The 26,784-nt window shown below is 41.5% G+C and overlaps 1 protein-coding gene across 2 annotated transcripts; it reads right to left on the bottom strand.

Moving 5' to 3' along the window:
• Positions 1–200: 200 nt before the first annotated feature.
• Positions 201–26,265, bottom strand: dvl2 (dishevelled segment polarity protein 2). 2 transcript variants are annotated; one of them, XM_067579340.1, is made up of 15 exons: positions 25,706–26,265; positions 15,145–15,214; positions 12,204–12,358; positions 9,837–9,946; positions 9,479–9,608; positions 8,945–9,035; positions 8,704–8,773; positions 8,452–8,591; positions 7,359–7,435; positions 7,159–7,226; positions 6,913–7,050; positions 6,320–6,451; positions 3,804–3,980; positions 3,156–3,380; positions 201–2,084 (listed from the first exon to the last, which is right to left on the bottom strand). In XM_067579340.1, exons 1-15 carry the CDS (start codon positions 25,864–25,866, stop codon positions 1,522–1,524), a joined length of 2,307 nt encoding a protein of 768 aa, XP_067435441.1. In that variant the 5' UTR covers positions 25,867–26,265; the 3' UTR covers positions 201–1,521. The 2 variants fall into 2 exon arrangements, with proteins under 2 accessions (XP_067435441.1, XP_067435443.1); XM_067579342.1 differs by having other exon boundaries at positions 6,913–7,047; positions 25,706–26,264.
• Positions 26,266–26,784: the final 519 nt, after the last annotated feature.

Below are 26,784 nucleotides of genomic sequence, written 5' to 3'. Positions count from 1 at the left end.
TGACCTGCAACATCTTCTATACTAACCCAAATCCCAGATATCTACAGTATATTAAGATCAACACACAATATCTACTACAAAGTCTGAGCCAAAGCATGTCAAAGGACCTTGATGACACTTCAATTTTGATTATCTATCTGTGTGAGAAAGTTCATGTTCACAAAACTGAATTTTTAAAATAATCAAGTCGGAACAGTATGTAAGTATCAAATTTATTCTCAAATACACAAACAAAGGTGGCAATATGAAATCAAACAATGCGACACTGTCAATGTCATTCTTTTTTTTTGAAACGTTGACTCTTCATTTAGCACCTTAGTAGTTCGGTTATACATGATTTATATAGTCACTCATACAAAAAAAAAAAAAAAATGAAATGGGTGAATAATGCAAGTCAGTAACATAAAAATAAGCATGAGGAGCTGGGGCATTTGGATCACAGTTACTTAAGATAGACACTGCATGTAATCAAGAAGTACCGCTCTCAGCATCTTCTCTTTTTTTTTCCGCCTACTTGTACCGTTAAGCCTCTACAGTCCCACACCGAAAACCATGGTACTCCTCACAATTAAGAGTTATTTGACGACTAGGCCTAGACAGTGATCACTAAACACAAGTTGCCTGACAATATTTGGACCTATTTTCTTTTCACATTAGAGCTTCTTGCTGTTCTGGTACTTTTGCATTTTTTTTTTTTTTATATATATACGAGTAGTAGATATATACAGAGAAGTTCATTGTCAGACAATGCTGATGTGTTGTTTCATGTACCTGGAGTGTGAAAATGTCTCTTAAAAAAAAAAAAAAAAAAAAATGCAAAAAGTAAGGCACTCGATATGCTCCTGTACTGCAGACGGATCTGGCTGATGATCCAGATGTGTACGTACAGGACTGTATCCTTTTCAAGTACACAGTGCATCCTTTAGTGTTTAAAAAATATGGTCTGTGCGCTTTCCCGTGTTTGAACAGCTCTGAGACAAGTAGCTGATTTGGGAATGTGCTTCCCCTCCTAAAAAGATTGTATTTCAGTTTTTGGGGTATACCAAAAACCAGAGAGCTCATCAGTTTGTTTTTTGATAAAAAAAACAAACAAACAAACAAGAGGTGTACAGTTTGGAACAAGCACTGTCCTACAGAGTGGAAGTGCCGAGAGCCAAACATAAACAAATACACAGTATGACTATGGTCATATTACGTATTAGATGCAGTTGCTCACTGCTGACATCAGAAAGAAGTGGATTGAAAAAGTGACTGTTATGTAGTGACTTTGAATAGAAGAAACTAGACTTTGTAGACACATGTAGTGTAGTGGGACCGTCTCCCACATTGTGTTTGAATCTTATTTTTCTTTGCCAATGTTTAACCCTGTTCTCACCAAATTTGTAACAAGTGCCCTCAATCCAATAGGCCCTTGTGAGCTCAGAAAGCTACCGCCAGATCCTCGTCAAAACAAGTGGGAACCGTACGCTAACCTCACATGAATGGTCACTCAACACCAAGACAGAAAAAAAAACAAAAAAACTACATGACATCCACAAAGAACTCGCTGGGGTTGCCCATGGCCAGGTGGAAGGACTGGCGCGATGCAGTCAGCTCTGGGGGTACGGAGCCCAGGTCACGGGTTGGCGGTGCGCCGGGAGGTCCCCCCGGAGTGGAGGAAGGGGGCGGGGGTAGAGCAGGGTGCATGGGGGCTGTGGCCAGCTGCTGTGCGTGAGGGAGAGCGTGAGCGGTCGCCATGGCCGGGTGTGGGTGCTGGGGTACCATCATCACCATCATGGGGTTGTAAGGCAGGATACCTGGCGGGTAGGGGGACATGTGGGGTGGCTGGGCCATGCGGTGATGATGTGAGCGCTGGGAGGAGGCGTGGCTGTGCTCGCTGGGGGCGGCCGAACCGTGGCCACGCCTCAGGCTGCTGCGGGTGGAGTATTCTGATTCGCTGCCGCTGCCGGAGCGAGAGTCAGCCCCTCCGGCTTCTACGCCCCCGCCGGAGGGGGATTTCTCTCCTCCGCCCACGGTGCTGCCGGGGCCTTTACTGCTGCGGCGTCGCTCACCCTCGCTTCTTGTTGATCCACTGCTTCGGCTCCCTGGGGGCAGAAACACAAAGCCGTTAGATAAATACTGTTAAGCTTCAATCCTGCTTAGTCAAAGAACCACACACCTAAAAGAGAACAGCATCACAGGTGAGCGTCTATACTAACGCTGCAACTAATGACTATTTTCAATCCTCAAACATCTCCTTCTGTCCTGATCAACTGTTCACAACCCAAAGATATCCAGTTTGCTATCACAGAAGACTAAAGAAACAAGAAAATATTCACATTTTAGAAGCCAGAATCAGAGAATTTTGACTTTTTTGTCTTAAAAAAAAAAAAAAAAATCTAAATAGTTGGCAACTATTTGATTAAAGGACTAATTGTTGCAGCTCTCGTCCACACCAATAGTTTGCATGTTTTATCCAAATGACTACAAATCACATACAGTATAAGTCACCTTACTCATATGACTTTTCATAGCATAGCACTACATTTTATTACATTTATATTTTGTTATTTGGCAGACACTTTTATCCAAAGTGACTTACAAGTGATGCAAGATAATCAAGCGTTAAGAGGACAGTGACTCACACTTATTATTCAAGTAAGAAACGACTGGAAGTAGACAAGTGTATAAGAAATACCATAAACAGCAAGAAAGTACTGCAACAATCAACAATGCACTAAAAGTTTAAAGGGGTTCAAGTGTTGTGTTGAGCTGAGCAAAAATAGATTCCTGGTAGCCTGATTTGAAGGAATATTTTAAAGATGCTGAACAGTCTTTTAATGCAAGAAACTACCAAGAACTACATTTCTCCTGGGTTTGATTTTCCAACATCACAGCTTGTCACAGTTTCCTTAAAGGTTGTACCCAAGAAATTTAGTATTGCACTTCCAAAAAGTTGGAGGTCTCATAGAAAAACTGAAGCAACATGCAGATTTTCCAAAAACACTGGATCCTACAATTCCCATAATGCAACTCAACAGCATCTTTCGCTAATAATCCTGATGACATCATCCAGAGCCAGAGAGGGTGAGTAGTCCGCCTTATGATGAGTTTGTGAACTGAACTTCATGTACAAAGAAAGAAAAGTGAAATCACTAATCACTGTCTGTGCTCACCTTCACTGTGCTGACTGCCGGTGCTGCCGGGGGTGTAGCTGTAGCTGGTGAGCTCGTGGTACGGAGGGGGCTGGCTGGAGTAGGGATGTGTAGGGTAAGGCTGATAGGGGAAGGTGTGCATCATGGGCCATGGAGAGGCCCCAGGGAGAGGCAGTGGGGCCAAGGTGTCCTGGTCCGAGGCCCCGCTGGAGCCATCATTGTCATTCAGGGAGAGGTTGGCCATGTCTGTGTAGGAGATAAGAGGGAGGAGATGAACGAGAACGACAAGGTTGTTTGTGGAACTCGTTTGAGGCTGATGTGGAGATCGACTGAGCAAGATCTTTAACAGATAGGCTCATTACACGTAATCAACTTTATCTCTGTATGTCTTCGCCTGTTACACATTTACATGAGCGCATTTATCTTTTTTCATGCAGATAAAACCAGAAAAGTCAGACTGCACCCGAGAGAATGATCGAGGACAGACATGCAATAGCTGGTTGTTATTCTGCTGCACGGCGACAGGACGTCATAAAACTCTTTTCCATGACTGAAACATCACATGTTCGGGCCGACACAACCACCAGTGTGTCCACAAAAGGCCTGTGTGCCAAATGCTATTAAGCGTAACATTCGAGTCGGCCTGTGATGTTTATGCCAGTTACTTACAGTTCTCGCAGTCACTTAAGTCCCCGAAGACGTAGTAGCACTGTTCGGAGAAGGTGATCTTGTTGACGGTGTGTCGAATGAAGCCGGCCTTCAGCAGGTTGCTGGCGTACTTCCTGGCTTCACGGCGGTCCTGGAATCCCTCGATGTGGTGGAAAAGCCACTCCACGACATCTGAGCCTGAGGGAGGATGACAGAGACAAGATAAGATGCAACTTTAGTCGTCCCAAAGGCAATGAAAAGTCTTAACTGTAGTAGTAGATTGAGTTTCAGGTATATAGATCAGAATTAAAATAAAGAACATGTGTCTTTAAATGTATGTACGCAGTGCTGTGTGCAGTTATACACACAGTGAAATTACAACAGCAGAAGGAAACTTCCACAAGCAACAAATACGATAAATATTCCACACACACATAATTTGTGTCCAACTAGACTTAATCTAGAGTGTTTTGATCATCAAGAAGTAGCAGTGTAAGGCTGTGTCCAGACCAAATCAGGCCAGTCCTCCCACGCAAACCGACGTCACGCTGCAGTGGCCAATCACGGCCAGCGATCAGACCGATCAGAGCTGTAAACTCTGCCGTGAGGGAGTACAAATACGTCACTAGGAGGAGGGGAGGACATTTCTCTTCCTTGACGACGTTAAAAGCTACTTTGCTGTCAGCTTCCCGACTCATTTTTCTCTTCTCATTTTTTTTTTTTGTAAAAAGAGAGAAAAAGAGAGAGAGCACCAGCAAGCTGTTGCAGTCGAGCGAGCTAGAGAGTGAATGAAGAGAGGGAGCGGTGGCGGCGAGAAAGCTGGTGAATCAGATCAATAAAACGTTATTTTCTGATTGTTTCATAGCGGTTACATTCTAGAGCGCAAATAAACACGCCCACACCCCCACATATCTCTGCTAAACCCTGCGGCGGTGCACCACAACGCCTGATTTGGTCTGACTACGGCCTAAATCACAGTTTAAAAATATGGGAGCATGCATGAATGTTTTGGAACACAAATACCCAAAGCTGTCTTTTAAGTGGCTAAAACAACATTATTTCTATGTACTGAGAGGCCATTTAGGGCATTTTAACACTGATAGTCCGTTCGCTTTGATCAGAGTTGCTACTTTGTTGTGTTTTCCCTTTGGTTCGGTTTGGTTTTCACATGGCAACATTTCAAACCAGCCAAAATGCACCAACAAATGCAACGTGGGAGATGTCACCCTGTTCACTGGTCGGAAATCTCGTGGGGTTTGCGGGCAGAAAAAAGAACATTTGTTTTTCTTCCGGGATCCAGAATGGACCACTGGCAGAATTTCATCAGCATTTTTTCATAATTGCGGTCATCGTTTAGGCTGTATACCACGCCAAAATATGTGAGCAGAATGGCACGTTTGAACGCACTTCAAGGGGATGTCTAGAGAACAATGTGTTGCTTCACGTTACGCAAAGAAGACATGCTGCTTTCAGTCGGCTAAAAGAGGAGAAAGGGAGCACATATTGAGCGCATACCACACACACAAACACACAAACACACACACACACAGAGAGCACAGCTGGCTACGGGAGCTGATTTAATCCAAAAAATGTGCAATGCTTCCTGCAGTTGGGTCGAATCTAGGTCAGATCACGTTCATACCGCAAACGAACCATACCAAAGTTCATTTGTAACCGGGCCGAAACCGCCACCTCCTTCGACAAGGTCTCGGTCTGGTTGTTTTGGTCCGCACCCAGGTGTGATTTGCTGTGTTCACACCTGCCCAAAAGGGGTTAAACGGCTCCAGGGTTTCGATTCAACCGAACTAAACAAGGCAGGTGTGAAGACGCCGTTAGTCTACTGTTCCCGTGACAGGATTTCAACTAAATGCTTTAATTATGTTGTGACAATAAAGAGTCAGTAAAGGCTGTGCCAAAGAGGAATTTGGCAGCATTATTATTTTTACAACACAAACTACAGCCTCAAAAATGACCACAAACCAACATTCTCCCAAAAAAAAAAAAAAAAAGGAAGGTATTTACTGCAGGGGAAAGGTGTAATTTTGTCCGTCCCCTGTGGCTGTGCATTATGTTTGGATTTTAGGCATTTGAGGATTAGTGAATACTGGCTGCCTGTAATTTTAAAGTATCAGTGCAGTTCAGCAGTTCAGCTCTGAATGCCTGATGATGTGCTGGATTTATAGATGATTAACAATCAAATGCAAATTGGGAAAAAAAAAAAAAAGATCTAATGAAATCAGAAACTGATACAACCCCCGAATTTTTCATTTCAAAAAGCACAAAATGGACAAACATGTTGTTTATGTAATTAGTCCTTGTGATTCAGTTGCAGGTGATTCCAATTTAACAGATGTTTTCAGTCAGAACAGGCACTCACGTTAGTACTTTGAGGGGTTTTTTTTTTTTCTCCCTCCCACAAGTCACACGGTTTTAATTCTGGGAACATAATGCCTGCCCTGTAAGGTCCTGTGAGGCACTGAGACATTTATGAAACTAATGTGCTCTTTTTGCCTTGTTTCCACATCTTTTTTTCTTACCGAGGAACGCGTTGGGGATGGTGATTTTAAGCCACATGCGGTCCCGGACCTCTAGGCCCGACTCTGGTGAGGCCATGGCCTTGGCAACCGATGCCATATCGGAGTGTAGTGATAAGCTGAAGTCGTCAAAACCTGGAGAGAGAAAGAGAGAGAGAGATTGAAGAGCACTTTAGGGAAACCGGAAGAGGGAGAATTGTAGACATGCAAGGATGAATTAAAGAATGACGGGCAGATGAAAGAAGAACTGGGTCAAAAACAAGAAGGCAAGGAGGGGAACTTGGAAGAGGAGATCAAAGGCAGGAAAGCAGGAGACATCATTTGTCACATCACATAACAGCAGCAACAAAAGCAGAAAGACAGATGTGAAAGATGATTCTTGTGCCAATGTCGTTAGGAGAGATAGATGGAGGGAGGCTGTAACAGGAAAGATACTTTACAGTAATGAACGTCATTCAGGCTTCGAATATCGGCTGACAGAATCTGGGCGAGTTTAGAAGCAGGGGATGAATAAAGTTTTGTGAGAGGCTGAAAATAAAGAATAGAGCACGAGGAAGGTGAGGTAATTACGGAGACGTTGAAAAAAAGACTCTCACGTTCAGTCTCGGTGACGGAGGAGGAGGAGGTGATGGTGCTGAGGGAGGAGCTGCCTGGGAAGGGAGGGTAGGCCCCAGTCATGGCCACAGAGTGGCTGACCCACGCCGCCGGGTCGATGGGTCGGATCGGTTCGTCTACTCATGTGGAGAAAAAAAAAGGAAACTGTTACAGACACTGACGTCACATTAAAAGATAAAAATGACAAGGGAATAAAAAAAGCCAGACGCTGGAAGTCTGGTACTTACTGCGCGGCAGAGTGAAGTAGCCCTGAGGAGAGGGGTCCCAGCACTTGGCCACTGTGAGGATGATGGGTCTGGAAAACACCAGAAGGAGAGAAATCATTATTGCTGATCAAAAAGATCTGTTAGCTAAAAAAAAACTGCAGTCTGATCTGATCTGATCTGATCTGATCCAGACTGAGAGAATAACAACAACAACAACTCACCCTGGCTTGTGTACAATCTCTCTCAGCACCCGCACTGCATCGTCGTTGCTCATATTCTCAAAGTTGATGTCGTTCACCTTGTTGAGTATTAAAGTATTAAACCAGGTTTAGGCTTTGACATTCATTTTGTTATAGTGAAAAAATTGTAAACATATTAAACAAAAGTGTTCAGTATATTTCAGCACAGAAAAGAAATTTTTACAACTAAACCAACACTTTATTTTACAGGTCCTTTGATTTTACACTAATTCCCTGGAAATTTTATGAGTAATTTTCAGATATGTAACTTTTCATTTTTAGGACATTTTACAAAAAGGGGATGAAAATTATAAGAATAATGAAGAAAAAAGTGTCAAGTTGGTTTAGTTTGGAAGTACAAACTCAATATATTTGGCTTCATATGTAGTTGTTAATTTGCAAAAATCTAAATACATTAGATTCTTATCAATTCTTAAATAGACCCCAACTCTGTGTGTAGTTTTGTACCGAACATACATGTTAAGTTGTAATGACTAAGTGTCTATCAACACTTTATTTTATAGATTCTGTACTTCCCTTCTAATTTTCAGGACATTTTTTCTACAATTTGCTGCTGCGTAACAGTTGATGTTTAGGATATTTGTAATTTGATAGTATTTGGGAAATGTGCTCATTATAGCTTTTAAGAAAGAATCTAACATGCTAACATGTAGTTTGACACAAAAAACTACATACTGAAAACTGAGTATTTTCTGTCATTTATGAATCTAATTAACAGCAACATATGAACCCTAATATGAGTATTTACCAACTAAACCAACTTTTTTCCATGTTTTTGTACCAAATTGCGCCACCCTTTTTGTAAAATGTCTGAAATTTTTTTTAAATTTATACCAGCAAATTTCTAGGAAACTAAGATTAAAGGAACTGTAAAATAAAGCGTTACCTTCAGCTGACAATCCACTAGAAAAGATCCTGTAATGAACCTGAGAATCTCTCGAAACTGAAAACGCTTCATCAGCATATCTGCAGCAAAACATTCATCTAAACAGTCATTTGAAAGAAAAAGAAAGTGCTCCCTTTGATTTAGGATTAAACCTTTATCCCTCCTCACCTGCAGCAGCATGTCACCAGGTTCGATGCGCCCGTCTGCAGCCACAGCTCCTCCTTTCATGATGGAGCCGATGTAGATGCCTCCATCCCCCCTTTCGTTGCTCTGGCCCACGATGCTGATGCCCAGGAAGTTGTACTTCTCTGTATTGTGGAGTAATAAGAGTACAGTGTTACAGTAATATTTGGCAAAGCAATGTATTTAATATTTCATTAAAAAAAACCCAGACAGAGTTCACATCAGGAGGGTACAAACCCATGTTGAGAGTGACGGTGATGATGTTCAAGGACATTGTGGAGTCTGTCACGCTGCTGAAGGAGGAAGCCTGGAGTTGAAAACAACAAAATTACACACATTTACCTACAAATATACTCAAACAATGTTAAATCAGTGAAGACCAGCAGGGGGCAATCACACAAATACATAAGCAGTCAGAACAAAGAACCGTAAGAAAATGTAAAGTAAAAAAAACACACAAAAGAAGTCATGTACACACCCTCTCCAGACGTGGAGGGCGCTGTTTCCTGCGTCGGCGGTGTCGTTTTAGGAGCCTAGAGGCCGTGCTCTGCTCTGTTGCACTGCTGAACCTGCAAGTTCAAAAGGTCAGAAAGAGGTGACGGGTCAGCAGAGAAACATGCTGCCGTAAACCTTTAACAGGCTCCTTAATAGTCTCCTCTTTACTGTCGCATTTTGTGTCTGGAACCCCAAAAATATACGATCAGCTGAGGGAGACATTTAAAACCACTTAGCATCTTTTAATGAGAGAAGAGGCCAAAACAGTCACTGTGGAGGAAAAACATTAAAATATCAAAAGTTGATGATGATATCCTGCAAACTATGCTTATAAAGTGATATGTAAAACAAAAAAACAGCACAAAATAGTGTAAAATTAAAAAGATGAGATTGCTTTACAGTGATTTAAAACAATAGACTTCTATTTACCTTTTACATGACAGCTATTTAACTCTGCTGTGGTTGGATAACTGACATTTTAAACTCTTCCCCTCTGGTCCGTTTATCTACTTCTTACCTGCTCATGGTGTCGTCGTCCTCAGAGTCGCAGAAGCTGGTGGTTTCTAGCTCGCTGCTCATCACTGTGCTGGAGCTCTCGTATCCTGCCAGGTGGCGCTCCAGCCGACTCTGGCCGTTTATGCGAGGCCCTGGGACACAGGGGGGGAGGGGAGAAGCCACAGACACGAGAGGGAACACATTCAATTTTCATGTTTGCTCAAGTCAAGCTTTTTTTTTTTTTTTTCTTCTTCTCCCCCCCCCCAACATGCCTCACTTCTTGTCATTCCTCGATTATATCACGATCTATTCACTGTTTGGGAGATGGAGGCGTGCCAAATCTTGATAGCGCGCCGTCGTAGCAGAGTTATGTTTCTCACCGTGTTGCTCCATGCTCTCTCTGTGCCGTGGTCTCTCTCTCCTGAAGGAAACCACAGACTCGGTTTCGGTCTGGTCATCCAAGGTCTCCACACTGCCTGTAGCGTTGGGGCTGGAAAAGAAGAAGCGAGATCACAGCTGGAATTAGAGCATGACTGAACTTAAATTTTATTTAACTAATCCAATATAACCATTTTTCCAAAGGTCTAAGTGTAGCTATTTTTCCAGATATTGCTAATAATATTTTTTATGACTTAAGGGACATTGTAAAGTAATCATCTTAACGCAATTTTAATGCATTCAAATGATTCAGTTGTACCAAAATCGTTACCTCAATCTAGTCTGGTCAGTCACTTTGATTGTTTGGCAACTAAACATTTTCAGCTGTGATGTCTTTATACAGGATTAGCTGGTGTGTGTGTGGCTGTAAATGCTTCAATGCTCAGTTTTATTGGGTAAAACAATATGATTCAGTCACACTTCAATTGAGGTTTTGAGTCTGAAACTCAAACCTTCATCTGCATAAGTCTTCATGGACAATATCTGATGACATAAAACCTTTTGGGTTGTCCAAAAATACACACAGCTTCAGAAGATGACCAGGAAGATAAAGCCACTTAGCGCAGGGACCAGAAGGAAGTAACGCTAAAAATGTTTGATCCGTTCGAGCAAATCCATCATTCTGGGTGCAATCCTACGCTTACTTTACGTCTAGACAAGAGAAAAAATATCCCATGAAGACTTCTTTTCATAAGACAGTAAAAAAGAGACCCTAATTTTCCAGCATGAGCAACGGGGGTTGTTCCAGCTCTGGACGAAGTATGGAAAGAAAAAACTGACGCGGTCGATTCTCTAACAGCTGCAAGCCGCACATTAAGCAAAGCTAAAAAAGAAATTGTTTAATTTGAAACTGGATGCAAACACACCATCAGACAAGGTCGAGGTCCAATTATAAGTAATGAATGAGGGCGCTGCAGGCATGATGGGAGGTTGGACTGATGGGTGTGAACTCCGTTTGACCCCTAAACCAAACTTAAAGAGCTCCAGACGACGTATTTCTTCAGGAACTGAGAGCGATGGTAAGAAGTTGTTTAAGTGAAGGATACTTAGGTTTGTTTTGGACCCTACAGGCCTTATTCAAATGACTGTAATGGTTTTCTCACATTTTATTAGGATAACATGGATACTACAGACAGCAGTAAAGAATAAAGGAAAACTATTGCTATTCAAAGGGTATTTATTTCATTCTGAACATGTCTGTGACCAGACTTTCTTGTGTTTTCACGCTAACAGTTTTTAAACCAATTTGCCTGCTTAAACCTCGGACAAATTACAGTCTGTGTGATAAGAATGGAAACAGGCTCTCTCATATTTTGTTCCTTCTTACAGAATTAAAGCAGCAGCAGCAGCAGCAGCAGAGCAAGCTACAGTCTTGATATATTATTACCTTACAGAACTGAAATGACCAAGATGTTAGCAAACAGTATCACATCCAGATGACACAGAAACATTAGCGTCCATTTGGAGTCATGTTTCTGTCCCTCCCTCTAATTTAATTCCGATATTCTCCTTTCAGCTCTGTTCTTGTCTTCACCTACTCTCGATGGAAATATGTGGCTGTTTAGCTGCTAAATGCTCCGCTGTGTTCACCAGATAGTTGCTAACTTTGTTTGTCTGCTGCTCGGTGCTGAGGCAGGAAGCGCACAGTAGGTTTAATCAGAGATTTTAGCTGAAAACAGCTGCTTGTTACAGCTGGAAGTGAGGTTGATGAGAGTGAATCAAACTGTAAAAATGCGGGCAGGAAATCCTAAACAATTAGCTGAAAGAGACTAAAAGATTTTGTAGAGCTGAGGGAGACTGAAGTGTCGGGTGATAATTCACTGTGGCTTCATTATTGCGAGTGTCTCCTTTTGTTTTACAGTCATTTTATCCTTTCTTAAAATAAAATACTGATTAATGCAGCTTTAAAATGAGAAAATAAGAAAATATACTAATACATTCATGCCAAAAACCTACTTAAACTCTATGTAAGAACATTTTAAAAGCAGATCTTTTACATACAGCACCAGCTTGAGGTTCACTGTATTGGAAGCTTTTCCCAGAGCTGGTCTTGTAAATAACAAGGGCGGCCCCAGCTAAGATCAGGTTTAAATGAGCTGTAGTATTCTTGCTATTCTTGTAGTAACGTGACACTGGGAGTAAATGAGATATTCAGGAAAAGATACAGTATCTGCATTACGGTTATGGGACAAACACGAGTGTGTGAGCTTTAAACTTCTTGTTAAATGTGTGAGGTTTTCTCTTTTTTTCCATCCTCTTACAGCAGATATGCAGTAAATGTTTCAAGCATAAACAAGTGCTTTGCTTACTGGAAGGACGGAGGTCTCGAGTCTCCGATGCCCCCGGTCCTCTCTGCAGGTGGGGGTGGTAGGGGTGGCGGAGGGGGCGAAGGCTGGGTAGATGTTTCCACAGGGGGGACCACTGCCACCGGAGGCTCTGCTGCAGGAGTGTCTGAAGATACCAACTGATAAAAAAAAAGGGGAGGAAAAAAAAATAAGAGAGAAAGAATCCAAGACAAAAGACAGAGAGAGGAGAAAAAAAAAAGTAGAGAGAGATTGGTGCAAAACAGGAATGAAGTGGTATAAATCGAGAGAAGAGAGGGTGAGAAAAGGAGAGGAATGAATGGAGGAAAGAGGTGGAGGAGGGAAAAAAAAACGGGTAAAATGTCAATTACTTTGACACACAAACACTGAGCTCTTTTCAGATGGACGTCTCAAGGGCATACTGAAACGCTATCCTACACTTAACCTGTCTCTCTTCATTATATAACAAAAGTGCCCGCACACACACACACACACACACACACACAGTAACACACATCAACAATTAGGATGAATGCCACTCAGCGTCCAATTACCTACACCGTTAAAAACAGACACAGAAGGGAAATGTGATGTAGTTATGAGCAGCTGGTAAAAATATGTGGGCCTATTGGTTTAAAAAATTTAAGAAATCACTGCAGAATACTTGCAAATGCCTGAACATACATTTTTTATTTTCCATTCACATTCAGATAAACAAGCTCCGCATCCTCTGTCAGAATGATTCGACCAAATGGAGCCTGTAAAGTCTGACGTTTCTCCCCCCCCCCCTTCTTCCCAGAGTCACTCCCTACACTTCCCTCCCCGCTAATGGCTATGCGACTGTGAAACACTCGTCTTCTGGGATCCCTCCATCCATCTTGGCGCGCGGATCACATATCAGTCCCTCTGGTATCCTCGCTTTGTTCCCCCCCCTTAATGCCTTCCCTCATTCTTATGCACTTAACAGATGCTTCGGCCTCAAACCTGCTTATCTGGGCCAAGTCCCGATGTTTTGTCTCTGTTCGAATGTAACCTGCAGGGTGGGGTACGACTGGGGCCGTCTGGAGAAATGGAAAGTATGAAACCTGTACCTGGAAAGCCGGCTGTATTGTAAGTGGTAATATGCCATGCTGCTCGTGGCTCGCAAACTCGATTAACAATGAGGGAAACGTTTGCTTTCTTCATAATTTCTTCAGAAAACCGAACGCCCTTTCGGTTCCACATGTTCCGTCGTCATGATAATCACTGTAATGTGCAGATTTGTTAGATTATATCATGTATCTGCAAACTTTTACAGACCGGTTCAGTGACTTAGTGACTCCAGCCTTGCTTTTTCTTACACCAAGTATAAGAAACTATGGAACAGGGTGAGATGTATCTTTCCTCTCAAGTTATTTGATCTGGATCTGCTTCATTGCAACCAACGAAGATGCCATCATATCTGGATCTGGATAGATCTACGGACAATATGGATGACTATAGTAGAGTCATATATGTACCACACTTGGCTCTCTTGGCAAAAAAACAACTGATTTAAAGGATATGGCCGGCGATTTTTAAAAATATTTTTCTTTTTGTCAACAAATCTCATGAGTAAAACCAACGATGGATTGATCTACTTACAAGTATTATGTGTGGATCCAAAGTCTGATATTTTGTATTCCTCAGTGCTGCAGACCTCTGTTCTTGTCCAAAAACTATTAAAAACACATCTAGGAGCCACACAGCTGCACTTGGTGACACGTTCCTTCAAGAGTTTGTGATATTAGAAATTGGGATATTTGTATAGGAAATGGCATGGTTGTTTATTAATTGTATGAGTTTATGGATGAGTAGTTGAGAAAGGGGTTGTTATTCTTGTTTTGCTTTTATGTTTTATTTTTTAACATGTTCAAAATAAAAAAAATTAAAAAAAAAGACCAACTAATATGTAGCACAACAAGCTAGCACAGCTCTGTAAACAGAACCACGTTCCTGCACATACGCAGTGGCGCCTGCCGTACACGCAACTACTCTCCAGAGACTGAAAATGTTATCACTGTTATTAGACTTTGGAGTCGTTTCTAAACAAACTATGGTAACTGCAATCTTCGGGGGCAAAGGAACATGTCACTGAGTGCAGCTGTGTGACTCATTAATGTGATTTTAATAGTTTTTGGACAACAATGGAGGACTACAGCACGGAATGATACGACATATCAGGCTCTGGATACAAACACTTGAAATTAGGAATCAGTTCATTGATGGTTTTGCTCTGCATATGTTGATAATTTTAAAAATTGCCATATCCTTTAAGAAAATTCTTGAGATATGTTCTACTGGAATAAAGTAAACTACAAAAAGGCAAGACGAGAGATTTAATGGATGCTAAGATCAACATTTTTACACTCTAAGCTAGTCAACATGTTATTGGCCATAGTGAGTCAGTCTGCGGCTAAAGCCCCGAGTAGATTTTACTCAGATCTGTTGAGTCTGTTTCCTCCTGTTTAACCTGGCAGGACAGTTAATCTGGTTCAGGTTTCCAACTCTTTCCAACAGATCATTTCTAAGATATTTTTCACCACAACTCACCAAGCACACGCCTAAACTAGATCTGGGAAGCCTATGATGTTGCAACATGATATACGATAACGCTAAAGTTAATAAGTGAAATGTGAAATTTAATTACTTCCTTTTATTGCTGCTTGTTAGACAGACTCATTAGTCAGAGGGGGTCTTAAGGAATGCACAGGAAAAGGAAAAGTGGTTTCTGAAAACAGCCTGTGGCTAATAATGTTGGCTGACTTTTGAGATAAAAGCCAAATCTTTGACATTTTCAGAGAAGCCTTACAGGAAAATTATTAAACCTGGGTCATTTATGGATTTAGGGCAATGGTTACCAGTGAAATCTGAACAGCTCCCACTCCCGGTTTGATTATAAATATGCAGCAGGTTTATTATTTCTTACCCATGACACCACTCTGCCGTTGAAACATGGCAGCTTGGCACTGTCATCGGAAATCTCTTCCTTCACCACCCTGAAAAAGAGAGAAACAGAGTGAGGCTTAAGGGGGTATAAATTGTTCTGTCATCATAACATTATAGCGTGGTATGTGCTGTCTGGACGGTAGAGCTGCATGATATTGGAACGATATGGGGGTTGAGGGGGAGGGGGGGGAGGGGGGTGAGGGGGGTGAGCGACTCGGGAGAGATTCAGGAGCCAGACATTTCTTTCCGTTCTCTGTTTAGGAGCAGCTGAGATTGTTACTAAAAATGAGAATAGCTGGTCCACCTTAAAGGTCAGTCCACCTTAAGTGAACCTGGTCAAGTTCCAATGGGCACCAGGTGTAGCTCATTTATGCTCCATCAGAAGAGGTTGATTTCGCTCGATCACCCCCCTACATTCAGACACGGGAACTTGGCTTGAGTCTTGAGTCGTCATGGCCTTTATTCACTAAACTGTGCACAAACTGCACTGCCATGCTCACAGCTATACTACTAACATTGAGGCATGAACCAGCAGCCGCATCGTGTGCATGATTACAGGCAGATGATACGCAGACTCTGTTCTCTATGTGCTCGGTGAAGAGGTGCACTCGATCAGTTATCAAACAACCAAAGCAGGCAGCGCTCATTTTAAGGCGACTAGTGGGGCCTGCTTTGGTTGTTTGATGAACTGATGAAGTGCACTCCTTCACCAGAGCACGTCAAAAAAGTTGTAGCATGACACGTTTAAGTTAATTTGCCTTACTTGACGTCGCACTTCCTGTAATGCGACTATTGCACATGCGCGCATTGCGATGTCGACGCTGAGATGATATATATCATTCAGCCCTACTGGATGGTACAGCAGGACGGAGGAATGGGGGGTTGAAAACTACACCAGAGCTTTTAGCCAAGTCATAAAGAAAAAAACACTGCAATGGATTTAAATAGTTTATATTACTGACACGTTACATGAAATATATTCGGCTATGACAACAACACAGCTGAAATAAATCAAATGCTGAGCTTGATTTCAAATAAATTACCCAAATATGTTTTGACAAGCTGTTTTTGTTCGCCTGCCATTTCCCTTTTTACTCGTTTCACCAGGTGTTTTGTTGATCGGTCTGCGGCTAACTCTGCACAAGCAATACTCTGTGGCGTGTATAAAAATGCTGAGCAGGCCCAGTTGACTCTGATTTTGTATCGAGATGACGAGAGAAAAACATGTGAGTGACTTTGAAAGAGGGTTTGTTGTCGGGGCATGGATGGCAGGAGCTTCAGTCACAAAGACGGCTCAGCTGGTTAGTGTTTCAACAGGAACAACAACAGATCTATGGGAAAGACATCAGCAAATAGGGTAGGAAGTTGTGGTTGACAGCGCACATTTGACGACCGTGATGCTTGTGCATTAATGTGATATGTAAGGAAAACCAGAAGAGCAACTCTTCCTCAGGTGACTGAGAATGTCAACGCAAGACGTGACCAGACTGTCGGCGAGAACAGTGTGTCGACAATTACATAGAGAGAGATGTTATAGCAGGGTGGCAGCGCATAAACCTCTCATTACAAAGATGAATGCACATTAGAGAGTTCAGTGGTGCAAAAACTATAGACACTGGTCTACAGAGATGTGGAAAAAAAAGTGATATGGTCAGATGAGTCATCCTTCACCAGTGCATATGTGGCGTTCACCAAGAGATCAGTACAGGCCTGAATGTTTGACCCCTACAGTGAGGGGATCTGGTGGCTCTGTTATGCTGTGGGGGGCATTTTGCTGGCATGGTTTGAGTCCGCTTGTCCCTTTAGAGGGAACAAAACACCAAATGAGGGAATATCTTTTGGAAGAATAGTGTTCATCCCTCCAGTCGAGTTCAGACAGTCAACGCCAAGGTGCGTTGAAGCTGTTCAACACTTTACTAAAGACACTTTATGTTGGTTTTCCTTTCATTTGTCACCCGTCTGTACATCACCAGTATGTCATTTTCATATAGGCCTATACTTTCACAGTATGAGAAGTTTCAGGTTTTGGTTCATTCAGTGTATTAAGACACATTTCTATCATCTCTAGAGCAGCAACAATTAATCGGTTCAACGTTTTCTGTCAAGAAAAAGAAAAGCCAAATGTGAAGATTTGCTGTTTTTCTTTTTCATATATAACAGTTTAATGAATATCTTAACATTTTATACTGTTAGTCATTTCATAGTCTAAACAATTAATTGATTGAGAAATTGAGACAATAATCAACAGATACAATCAATAATAAAAACAATTGTTAGTTGCAGCTCTAATCATCTCACTTTATATATCAGGGTTGGGTGTCGTTTGAATTCTATCGATTCTGCTTATTGATTCCTAGTTTTAATCCCAATATGGTAAAAAAAAATTCAATGTTTAGATAACAAAAATATTTTTATTCTTTTGAGTGTTTACTCATATTGTTTCATTAAAAAAAGTAATTTCAAAGTCTTTTTAACTGAACATTCTGCTTTTGTTTTGAGTAATTTCTGTTTCATCTTTCCCTCGATGACATAGTGTGCTGTCACTGTACAGGCCGTTTCATGCCGGACAGCTGTGGACTCGCATGCGGACGCGGTTCCATACATACTTTTGTCGGAGGTCCGCGGACACAGACGCGTTCCACATGTGTGCACTAACAAACAGGCAAGCGTGATAACTTTCCAGAGTTGTAAAATCCAGTCTGTGATTATTATAAACCGCTGTGCTGTGTTTTTCTGATCAGCCTTTAAACGCAATAATCTTTTACTCCAACCGGACTTGCTGGATTACATTTCATTGTCTTTACCGGCACTTAAAACAACACACACACACACACCGACACAGCCCCGAGTATTGGTTTACACAAGACTGTTTCCAGTCTGAACGCAGCTGTGGAGTACAGCAGTAATACAGTACATGCATACACGGTGTTTTCATGGCCTGGTATCTTTAGCTCTACAGGAGGTGCTAGCGCTGGCTGATACGCACTCTGGGCGAGAGGATACCACAAGACATCAAACACTGGACATTCTTTTAGATCAACGCCGTGCTGCCGCGGTCCATCTTTCACTACTGATGTGACGTTAGCCATGCATGCTCGTATCTAAACAAATCAACACTCTGATGCATTGATGCATGTCGTAGGCAGGTCCTTGCAGATAGCCACATCTTTGCAGATATATAGCCTTGTATAAATAAAGAGTTATCACGTTAAGGAACTGATACGCAGAACCGGAATTTTGAATTGGTTCTAATTTGGCACCAGTTCTCGGTTCTCAACTCTAGTATATATTGCCATTTTTCCTTATTTGTGCCTGTTTCCCCATGTTATTTATATCTTATTTGTTGTATTTTGTGAAAATAAGTCTTTAACACACATGCAGGTATATATTATAGAGCTATCTGCCACACTGATGGGTAAATGTTTGTACCAAAATAGTCGTGTAATAAAATATCTGGCATGATAGCTCGGAGGAAACACACACGGTGCAGGTGTTTTTTTTATGCGCCTCTGAACAGTGCTGTGAAACTGTAGGAGCGCTCGAGACGGTGTGAGGCGAAGGAGCGCCGGCCACAGAACGTCTCGAGCGCTCCTTGTTTGGCGGGACTGTTTACGCTACGGGACATCGGCTACACGACGTCGCAGCTCTCCGCTAAACTGTCACTTGCCACTGGTCTGCTGCTAGCTACCGTTAATTAAATAACTATTATGTGGCGAGATTTACAAGGAATAAGCCAACCTTTAATGTATATGTGACACAAAAAGGCAATTTACTATTTTGGCTAGTAAATAAATGGCCGGCGGATGTTTTTCCATCTTCCACTCCCTTTGGCAAAATGAAAAAAAAGTCAAATTTCAGACACTGTTTGCAGTGTTGTAGTGATTATCTGTCCATTAAAAGCAACCATCCAGTCATTAGGCTTCAGTTTCCCTTCATCAGTACAAATTTCACTACTAATGGAAGTAATATTGTATTACTGGGATTATACTCGGATCTAATCTTATTAACAAAATACCACCCGAGCCATGAAGCCGTGAATCAGCACAGCTGATTTCAGAGCAAAAAGAACAAACAATCCCGATTTACTTCCTCCAGCGAGCGAGAGACGCTATGGAATTTCTTCTGTCACAGCGATGAGCTTAAGTACACACAATCTTACTGTTTTTGTGCCTCCCTGTAAATTGAACAGGCAGGTCGACTAAATATGCATGAAAATCCAATACACAAAACAACAGTAACCTTTCCGTAACAGCCACTACTAAAGCCTGATGTCCACATGTCCAAAGCTCTTTCGAGGCAACACATCTGTCTGGCCGCTCTTCCCTCCTCCGTACTCTTCCTCCATGATTGTCAGAAAGGCAAACATTCGGCTTCAGCTGTGTAATTTCCCTCCAGCAGCCTACCGCTATGTTATTATTACAGTAGTTTACTGGGACAGGGGCTGGGCACAAGTGCTACATAGAGGACACTTGAGTGCTCCAACTCCTTAGTTTTTTCCCAGCTTTATCTGCCAATGTGCCTCCTCTTATGTGTGCGAGACTTGGTCAGGCTCCACTGGGCTTTCGTAAGCAGCTGTTGAGAGCTGGTTTTGTGGGCGAGTGTTAGCATACAGCCAGATTATTGTGGGCACTGGCGGGGAACTGTTGCAGGAAGCCTTAGCTTGTGAGAGACGTGTGTGTGTGTGTGTGTGTGGCTACCGAATGTTAGTTAACAAATGAATGTTTCCCATATCTCATTTATTTAACTCTGCGGGGACCAGAAAGCAGATGAACAGATGCAACATTCTTCTCCTGAGACTGTAATTGTCTTCATTCCTTGGCCCTACAAACAAACAAGTGACCACAGTCAAGAGTCATCTCACACACACTCTAAAATGCCTCGAATAATGCACAAACAGCCCTGAAATATGCTGAGTTGTGTTTCTAAAACCTGAAGTTTTTTCCAACTTCCATTTAATTCCTTTCACCCAACACAGCATCTCCTTTCTAACAATTCATCTTACAAAAACTGCCTTTCCCCCCCCTCCTACCAGCACATGTACACACCAGACTATCCAGTAACTCCAAGCCAACACCATCCCACTCTTCTCTCTCCTTTCTTCTCCCTGTGGACACCTCCCAGACCGCGGCTCCAGCTTAAGGACAGCCCAAAAGGGACGGGTAATCCCAAAAGGGCCAAAAGGGCTTCCCTCCGCAGCATGGTCGGAGGGAAGCACAGCCAGTTAGCCTCCCCTAGCCCCCCAGCTAGCCCCGGCTCTCCGTGTGGATCAAACCGGAGCACTGAGCCCTGGTTTGTTATTGAGGTTAAAGTGGGAGGAAGCAGTAGTTCTGTGGGGCAGCTGAGTGAAGTGGAGCCTGTGGAGGAAACACCGGGACCGTCAGGGTGAAGCACAGTCAGTAAGCGGAGGAGAAGGCAATGAATCAGCCTGTCATATAGGCAAAAATATTTATTTTGGGCCGATGCCAAGATTTCATTTTCAAGCCTTTTATCGGCTGATATCGATGACGTGACAATATTATCGTGCATCCCTTGTTTTGGCAGTGCACCACTTAGCTGTAGCATGCTCATGGATGTATGCTCGCCAGCTTAGTCAAGTTACCCTGGTTACCCATGCTCATGTGGTGTCGTTGCCATCATTATTAAAATATGCACCATTATCCCCTTATTAAAACAATATTGCGACTCCTCTGTCCCCCTCACCTCTCTGTGACAGTAAGCCAGAGGGCTACGCATGTACGCATAGAACTGGAGTTATATTCAGGTAACTATTTATACTTAACTGGGATGCACATTATGTAACAGGCACCAGGAGTTTATCTACTCTGAACTGGCTTTTAACTGACTACTGCCCACTATTAGAAGAAATACGGTAAGTAACATTAGCTAGACCCAAGACGTCGCTACATGTCTCCCCACAGCCTAAAATCTACAGAAGGTAAATGCACGTGTGTGCATTTTCAATACTGTTAATTTCATGTCGTTTGTAAAATTGTGGTGCTAATCACATTTAGCATATTAGCATACGTCTCAATGTGGCAGCACTCCACATTACTGTGTATTAATGTGTTAGTATTGTTAAGTTAGCTAAGAAGTCAAAGCTACATCAGTATGATGAAACAGTACATGAGATGTGGGTTTATCAAAATGACGAAGGAGCGAGACGTCTGTAGACAGAGAGGACCATTAAAATGTGTTATCAGGATCTACTTTATGCATTATAATTACCACAGTTAAAAAATTTCTGCACTTTGAAAGCAGCTTTTATTTCATCCGTTTCCTCGCTTTCCTTTTTTTAGTGGTTTACCTCTAATCTCTAATCTAATCTTTTCAGATGACTTTAAATAAAAAGCTCTAATCATTTGTATGATGTTTATTTAAGTTAAAGGTCACTTTGAATGATTTTAACCAATGATAAAGTAGAAAAACAGAGATTTTGAATTCAGGACGGTTCCAGGAGGACGGTGAAATAAGTTAGTTAAGAGCTCAGCCTGCCCCAGACACCCCAGCAAATGGCCTCCGTCCAGCCCCAGGTTCCCAGCGCCAGCCCTGGTCTGCTCTGCTCCACGGATCTCCCCCACTGCCACACACACAGCTCTGGTCGACAGCTGGCCTTGTACCAGAACAAATGAAAACACACACTATTACACACTCCTCTCCTGGGTCGGAGAGGGGGGAAAAAAATGTCCCTGCTTTGATTGGACAGCTGACTCGGAGCTATGTTTGAAATTTTTCATCTGAACTCAGTTGGAGATATTGAAATGAGAGAGTGTGATGCCAGGCGGCGTAATTTAACTTAAAAAATTGGAGTTTTTCTGCAAAATTCTCTTTGAAAGACTTCCCACACGCTGCTGAGAGAGTTTGGCGTGGGTGGCTCTTTTAAGATGAGGACTTTTTTTTTTTTTTTTTGCCTTTGGAAAAACACGAACATTGTGCGCTCACTTACAAGCACACAAGGGTCTAAATGTAATCACGCTCTGTCCAGTTAAACAGGGACAAGCTCCTAATTTGACAGAAAACTTGGAAATTACACTGGTGATTGTGGTGAGGCTAGTCAAGTTAAAATAATTGATGGGGACCATTACAGGGTATAAAGTGGAGCTCTACAAATATTACTCTGGCCATAATAATAGCTTTTCACAGTTTTAAGTGTACACTCTCAGTTGCCTGTAAAACTAATGCAGTCTGATACAACTGCGCTGCGATAAATCCTTCCTTCATGACGGTTATAATGTTCCGTTTTTGATTAAACTGTTTCGCAGAGGTGTAAATTCAACTTTATGGTCATTTTTTGAAGCTGTGCTTGTGTTGCTGTTAAACTTTACATCATTACACTGAGAAGTGTTTTTAATATTTAGTCTATTTACATTGATAACAGTGATAATGGCTATCTACTGGTACAAACAAATAACTTGATTTAAAAAAGTTAAATAAATTGTATGCAATAGAGGCTACAGACATGTCATGTCCAATTTAAGGTGGCAACAATTTATTTTCATTATCTATTGTAGGGCTGCAACTAACGATCGTTTTCATTATCGGTTAATCTGCAGATCATTTCCTCTATTAATCGTTTTGTCTATAAAACATGACAGTTACAATTTTCCAGAGTCAAAGGTGACGTCTTCAGATATCTTGTTTTGTCCGACCAACAGTCCAAAAAACAAAAGATATTCAGTTTATAATCATATATGACTAAGAAAAGCATGAAATCCTCATGTTTAAGAAGTTGAAAACAACAAACGCTTAAGAAATGTCCAAAATGATTAATTGATTATCAAAACAGTTGCTGAGTAATTTTCTGTCGATCGTGGCAGCTCTAATCTGCCTGTTTTTGTTATAAACTGGTTATTAGCTGAGTCTATGAACTGTCAGAAAGATGGCGGACGGCGTGTTTATGCTGTATTCTCTTGCACGTGTTTTGATGTTGTTTTGTCTGCTTTTTGTGTTTTGTTTGTTTCTTTTCTCTCGCCTTCTTTTTCTTTTTGCCTTCAGGCAAAGTCTGACATACATCATTTTAATGTGTGTTCACCCTGGTAAATAAATGAACATAGCAGAGTAAAATAAACATAATTTTACGTACCCCGAAGGGATGTCGTAACATCACTTACAAAAGGCGTACTGTGTGGAAAAATAAGACGCTCACCACATTCTGGGAAACTGCATTTTCACCTAATAAATGGCTACGAGGATAAATAAATTAACACAACTGCTTTTTTTTCATAGATTAAGAAAATGATTACTAAACTTATGATTCATACACCCCAAAAGTCAGAATTCAAGTATTTACGAGGGCAATTATCACAGATTTTCTCAAAAAACAATCTATTCAACCCAGTTATTGATGTTGCTGTATTAATATTCAAATGATCTGCATCTGAGCTGTCACAGCCGGATGAAAAGCCATTTCATTTAGGTGTTGGAGTCATGGACGGTCAGGACATGTCCCTTCCAATATCAAGGTATTGCTATAATATTCCAATATTTTTACCAATCTCAAACAACCTGTCCGCTGTAACTCCATGTAATGTTAACGATAAGATCTCTGCAGAGTTGCCAGGTTTGTCTGTTTTCTGCAAAAAAAAAAAGTGCGCTATCATGATAAAGAGTGAAAGAGCAGGATATGGGGATGATCTGGCAACCCTCAACTTCAAGCAGCAGTAGTGGAGTGGGTGAGGTGGAGAATCTGAAGCAGGTTTGCATTTATAGTTTTAAAGCTCCAAACATCACAGAATTGAAAAACTTCAGTGAACAAAACTAATGTCATTTGATATTATATTTAATTTCAGGCGTTATGTGTTGTTAGCTAATTTGACATGCTGTCCAATTAAACAACTTTATTACTTTTGGTGCAAATTCCTCCCAAAAGCAAATTAAGATATGTGATCCTTTTTAAAGAAGAACCAAAGTGAGCTTATTTAACAAGAATGATCTGTAGTCAATCCAAACATTAATCTTTGAAATTAGCGGGAGAAATATTTACTATTTAACGCCATCTCTCCACTTTTCTATGAGTGGATCAAAAGTAGAGTTATTATTGCACATGTGTCATTAAGACATGAACATTATTTATAGGCTAAATTAGCCACAGCTTGTTCAACTGCTCTGTTTGTGACTGTCAGCAGCATCCTGAGCGGCACAGAGACACACAGACAGGTGAGCCGCAGCCTCTCAGGTGAGCTCAGGTATCCGAGTGAAAGATCTAATCGTAAGTTCAGGAGTTGAATGAAAACTAATACAAAGTTTTTGCAATGATTTAAAAATAGGTTTGAGCTTACTGTAACGTTTATTTACATTGTTAAGGTTAATTTTGGTTGCAGATTTATAGTTAAGTAGTCTATAAATAAAATAAAAATGATTAAAAAAAAAACAATCAGATAAGAATCATGACACAAGTCCAGTTTCAGGCAAGTCAGCAACTTTTTGCAGAGTCAGGCTCTTGATATGTGTATGAGAGGAAGAACACATACACACTTACTTTAGCCATCCGACAAAAAAAAAAATGCCCAAACCAAAAATTAAAACCAAACCTAGCAGATACTGCAGCTCCTCTGGCACGGGCTCCGACGGTGCCATCCAAAGAGGAAAAAGAGGCAAATAGCCCAGCGCCTCACTCAATACCCATCCAAGACTACAATGCTTTTAACAGAAGCCCTAAGGGTCTCACTGGGTGAATAAACCACAAACATGCATTCCTCTGCAGGAAAACGAACAACAGCCACACACACACATATATATACACATACACACACACACATATACACACACAGAGAAAAAGATTAATTGATAGAGGAGAGGAGACAGCTCTCTCCCTCTCTCTGGAGGAGTGGGGTTAGGAGAAAAGGGGAGAGGAAGGGAGGAAGCCAGGGAATGAAAGGATGGCTGGCAGGCCAAAGTGTTAAAGAGGGGAGACAAAACCCTGGCTTCAGTCCCTAAAGAAAGAAAAGGCGAGGATTTCACAAGATGATGGACTCAAGCAGGGTGGGAGGGATGAGGATTAGGGGTAAAGAAAAGCAGCAGGGACAGGGAATGCCTCCCATTGTAATGATGATGTTTTCTGAGAAATGTCCCCCAGCCTACGTAACACTTAGTATTTATTTATAGAGCCACTTGGATTTTCTTTTTTAAATCTAGTGCAGTTTCTGATTAGGGATGTGCTCTGTGAATGGCGAGCTAACTAGCTGGCTTCATTCAAGTTTATTCTCCCCTCTAACATCCCCTGTGACAAATATCGGTCACAAGATAGGATTGCGTGACTTTTTGACACGCAAACAGGCCCAACTTTTCATTAAATATAGCTTTTTCTCAAAGTCAACACGCATTTTTGCTCAGTGTTAACTTATGCTAAGTCAAGGCTCACCCATTCTCTACATAACAGCACATTAAAAAGGTTTGCTTGCTAACTTTTTTAGCAACATTTATCTTGCATCTTTACTCTTACTACCTACAACTTTTTTTTGTATCACTCCTCATTTTGCATGCAAACCACATAAGCTCTTCTTTTCTGCTAAGTAACAAGAAGAAAAAAAGCAGCAGCAACTCACCCGAAGTCCTGATCCATAGACTTGAAGAAGAATTTGTAGTTTGGCTTGTTCAAGACTTGTTTAAAATCCAGCAAAGTGATATTTTCGGCAGCAATGGGTATCTTCACCAAATACGGCGTCTCTTCTTCGTCGATATGATAAATTATTTTGGTTTCCGCCATCTCAACGGTTGCTTTTTTCCCCCACCAACCCTTATAAAAAAAAAGCTGGAAGTTACCACAAGAAACACACAAGTGAGGCGAGGTAGCGTTAACTTTGTTGGGTATAGCTCGGGCTGGCGGCGGAGCTAGCTAGGTGGCTAACGAGACGGCAGAGGTGAAACGATGATGGCCACTGAGATTTTTTTCAGCCCGAGCCGGAGGACGTTAAAGCGTTAACCGCCGCTCTAAAGCTCGCTCTCCGGGTTTAAAACGGTACAAACTCGCATTCCGCCTGTTACCGAGGGGCGAAAAACGACGGACACGCTACATTCACACGACCTAACTACCAACAACTTTTCCCCCAACAAAAACATACAGGGGAGGGGGGGGGGCTGAAAACTTTTCACCACCTTTTGCGAGCCAACGCGGCGTGTGACGTAGCTACGTACACCCCCCCCCCTCTCTTTTTTTCTTTACGTACTATCCCAGCCACCCCACCACACACACACATATTTTATTATCACTGAGAAAAAAACTTAAGTTATACATGACTAATCAACAGTACATTAACAACTAATTCACATTAATATTGTTTTAATTAATGATGTTGTCAATATGCAAGCATATAATCTATACATCTATGTATATTCTGTTTATTTTTACACACATAGTGTGTTTAGTAATGTAAATATGCATGCAAATAGTCTTTATACTTCTATGTATAGTCTACTTTTTTTGCACACACATAGTTTTATCATGTAAATATGCATGCACATAGTCTTTATACTTCTATATATATTCTGCTTTTTTGGACACATATTTTTAATAATGTCAATATGCATGCACATAATCTATACCTCTATGTATATTTTGCTTTTTTGCACACACATAGTTTTATCATGTAAATATGCATGCACATAGTCTTTATACTTCTATATA

This window comes from Thunnus thynnus, chromosome 22 (genome assembly GCF_963924715.1).
Source record: "Thunnus thynnus chromosome 22, fThuThy2.1, whole genome shotgun sequence".
Lineage (NCBI taxonomy): Eukaryota > Metazoa > Chordata > Actinopteri > Scombriformes > Scombridae > Thunnus > Thunnus thynnus.
Note: the sequence above shows the minus strand (reverse complement) of the source record. Positions and strands in the feature narration are given on the sequence as shown.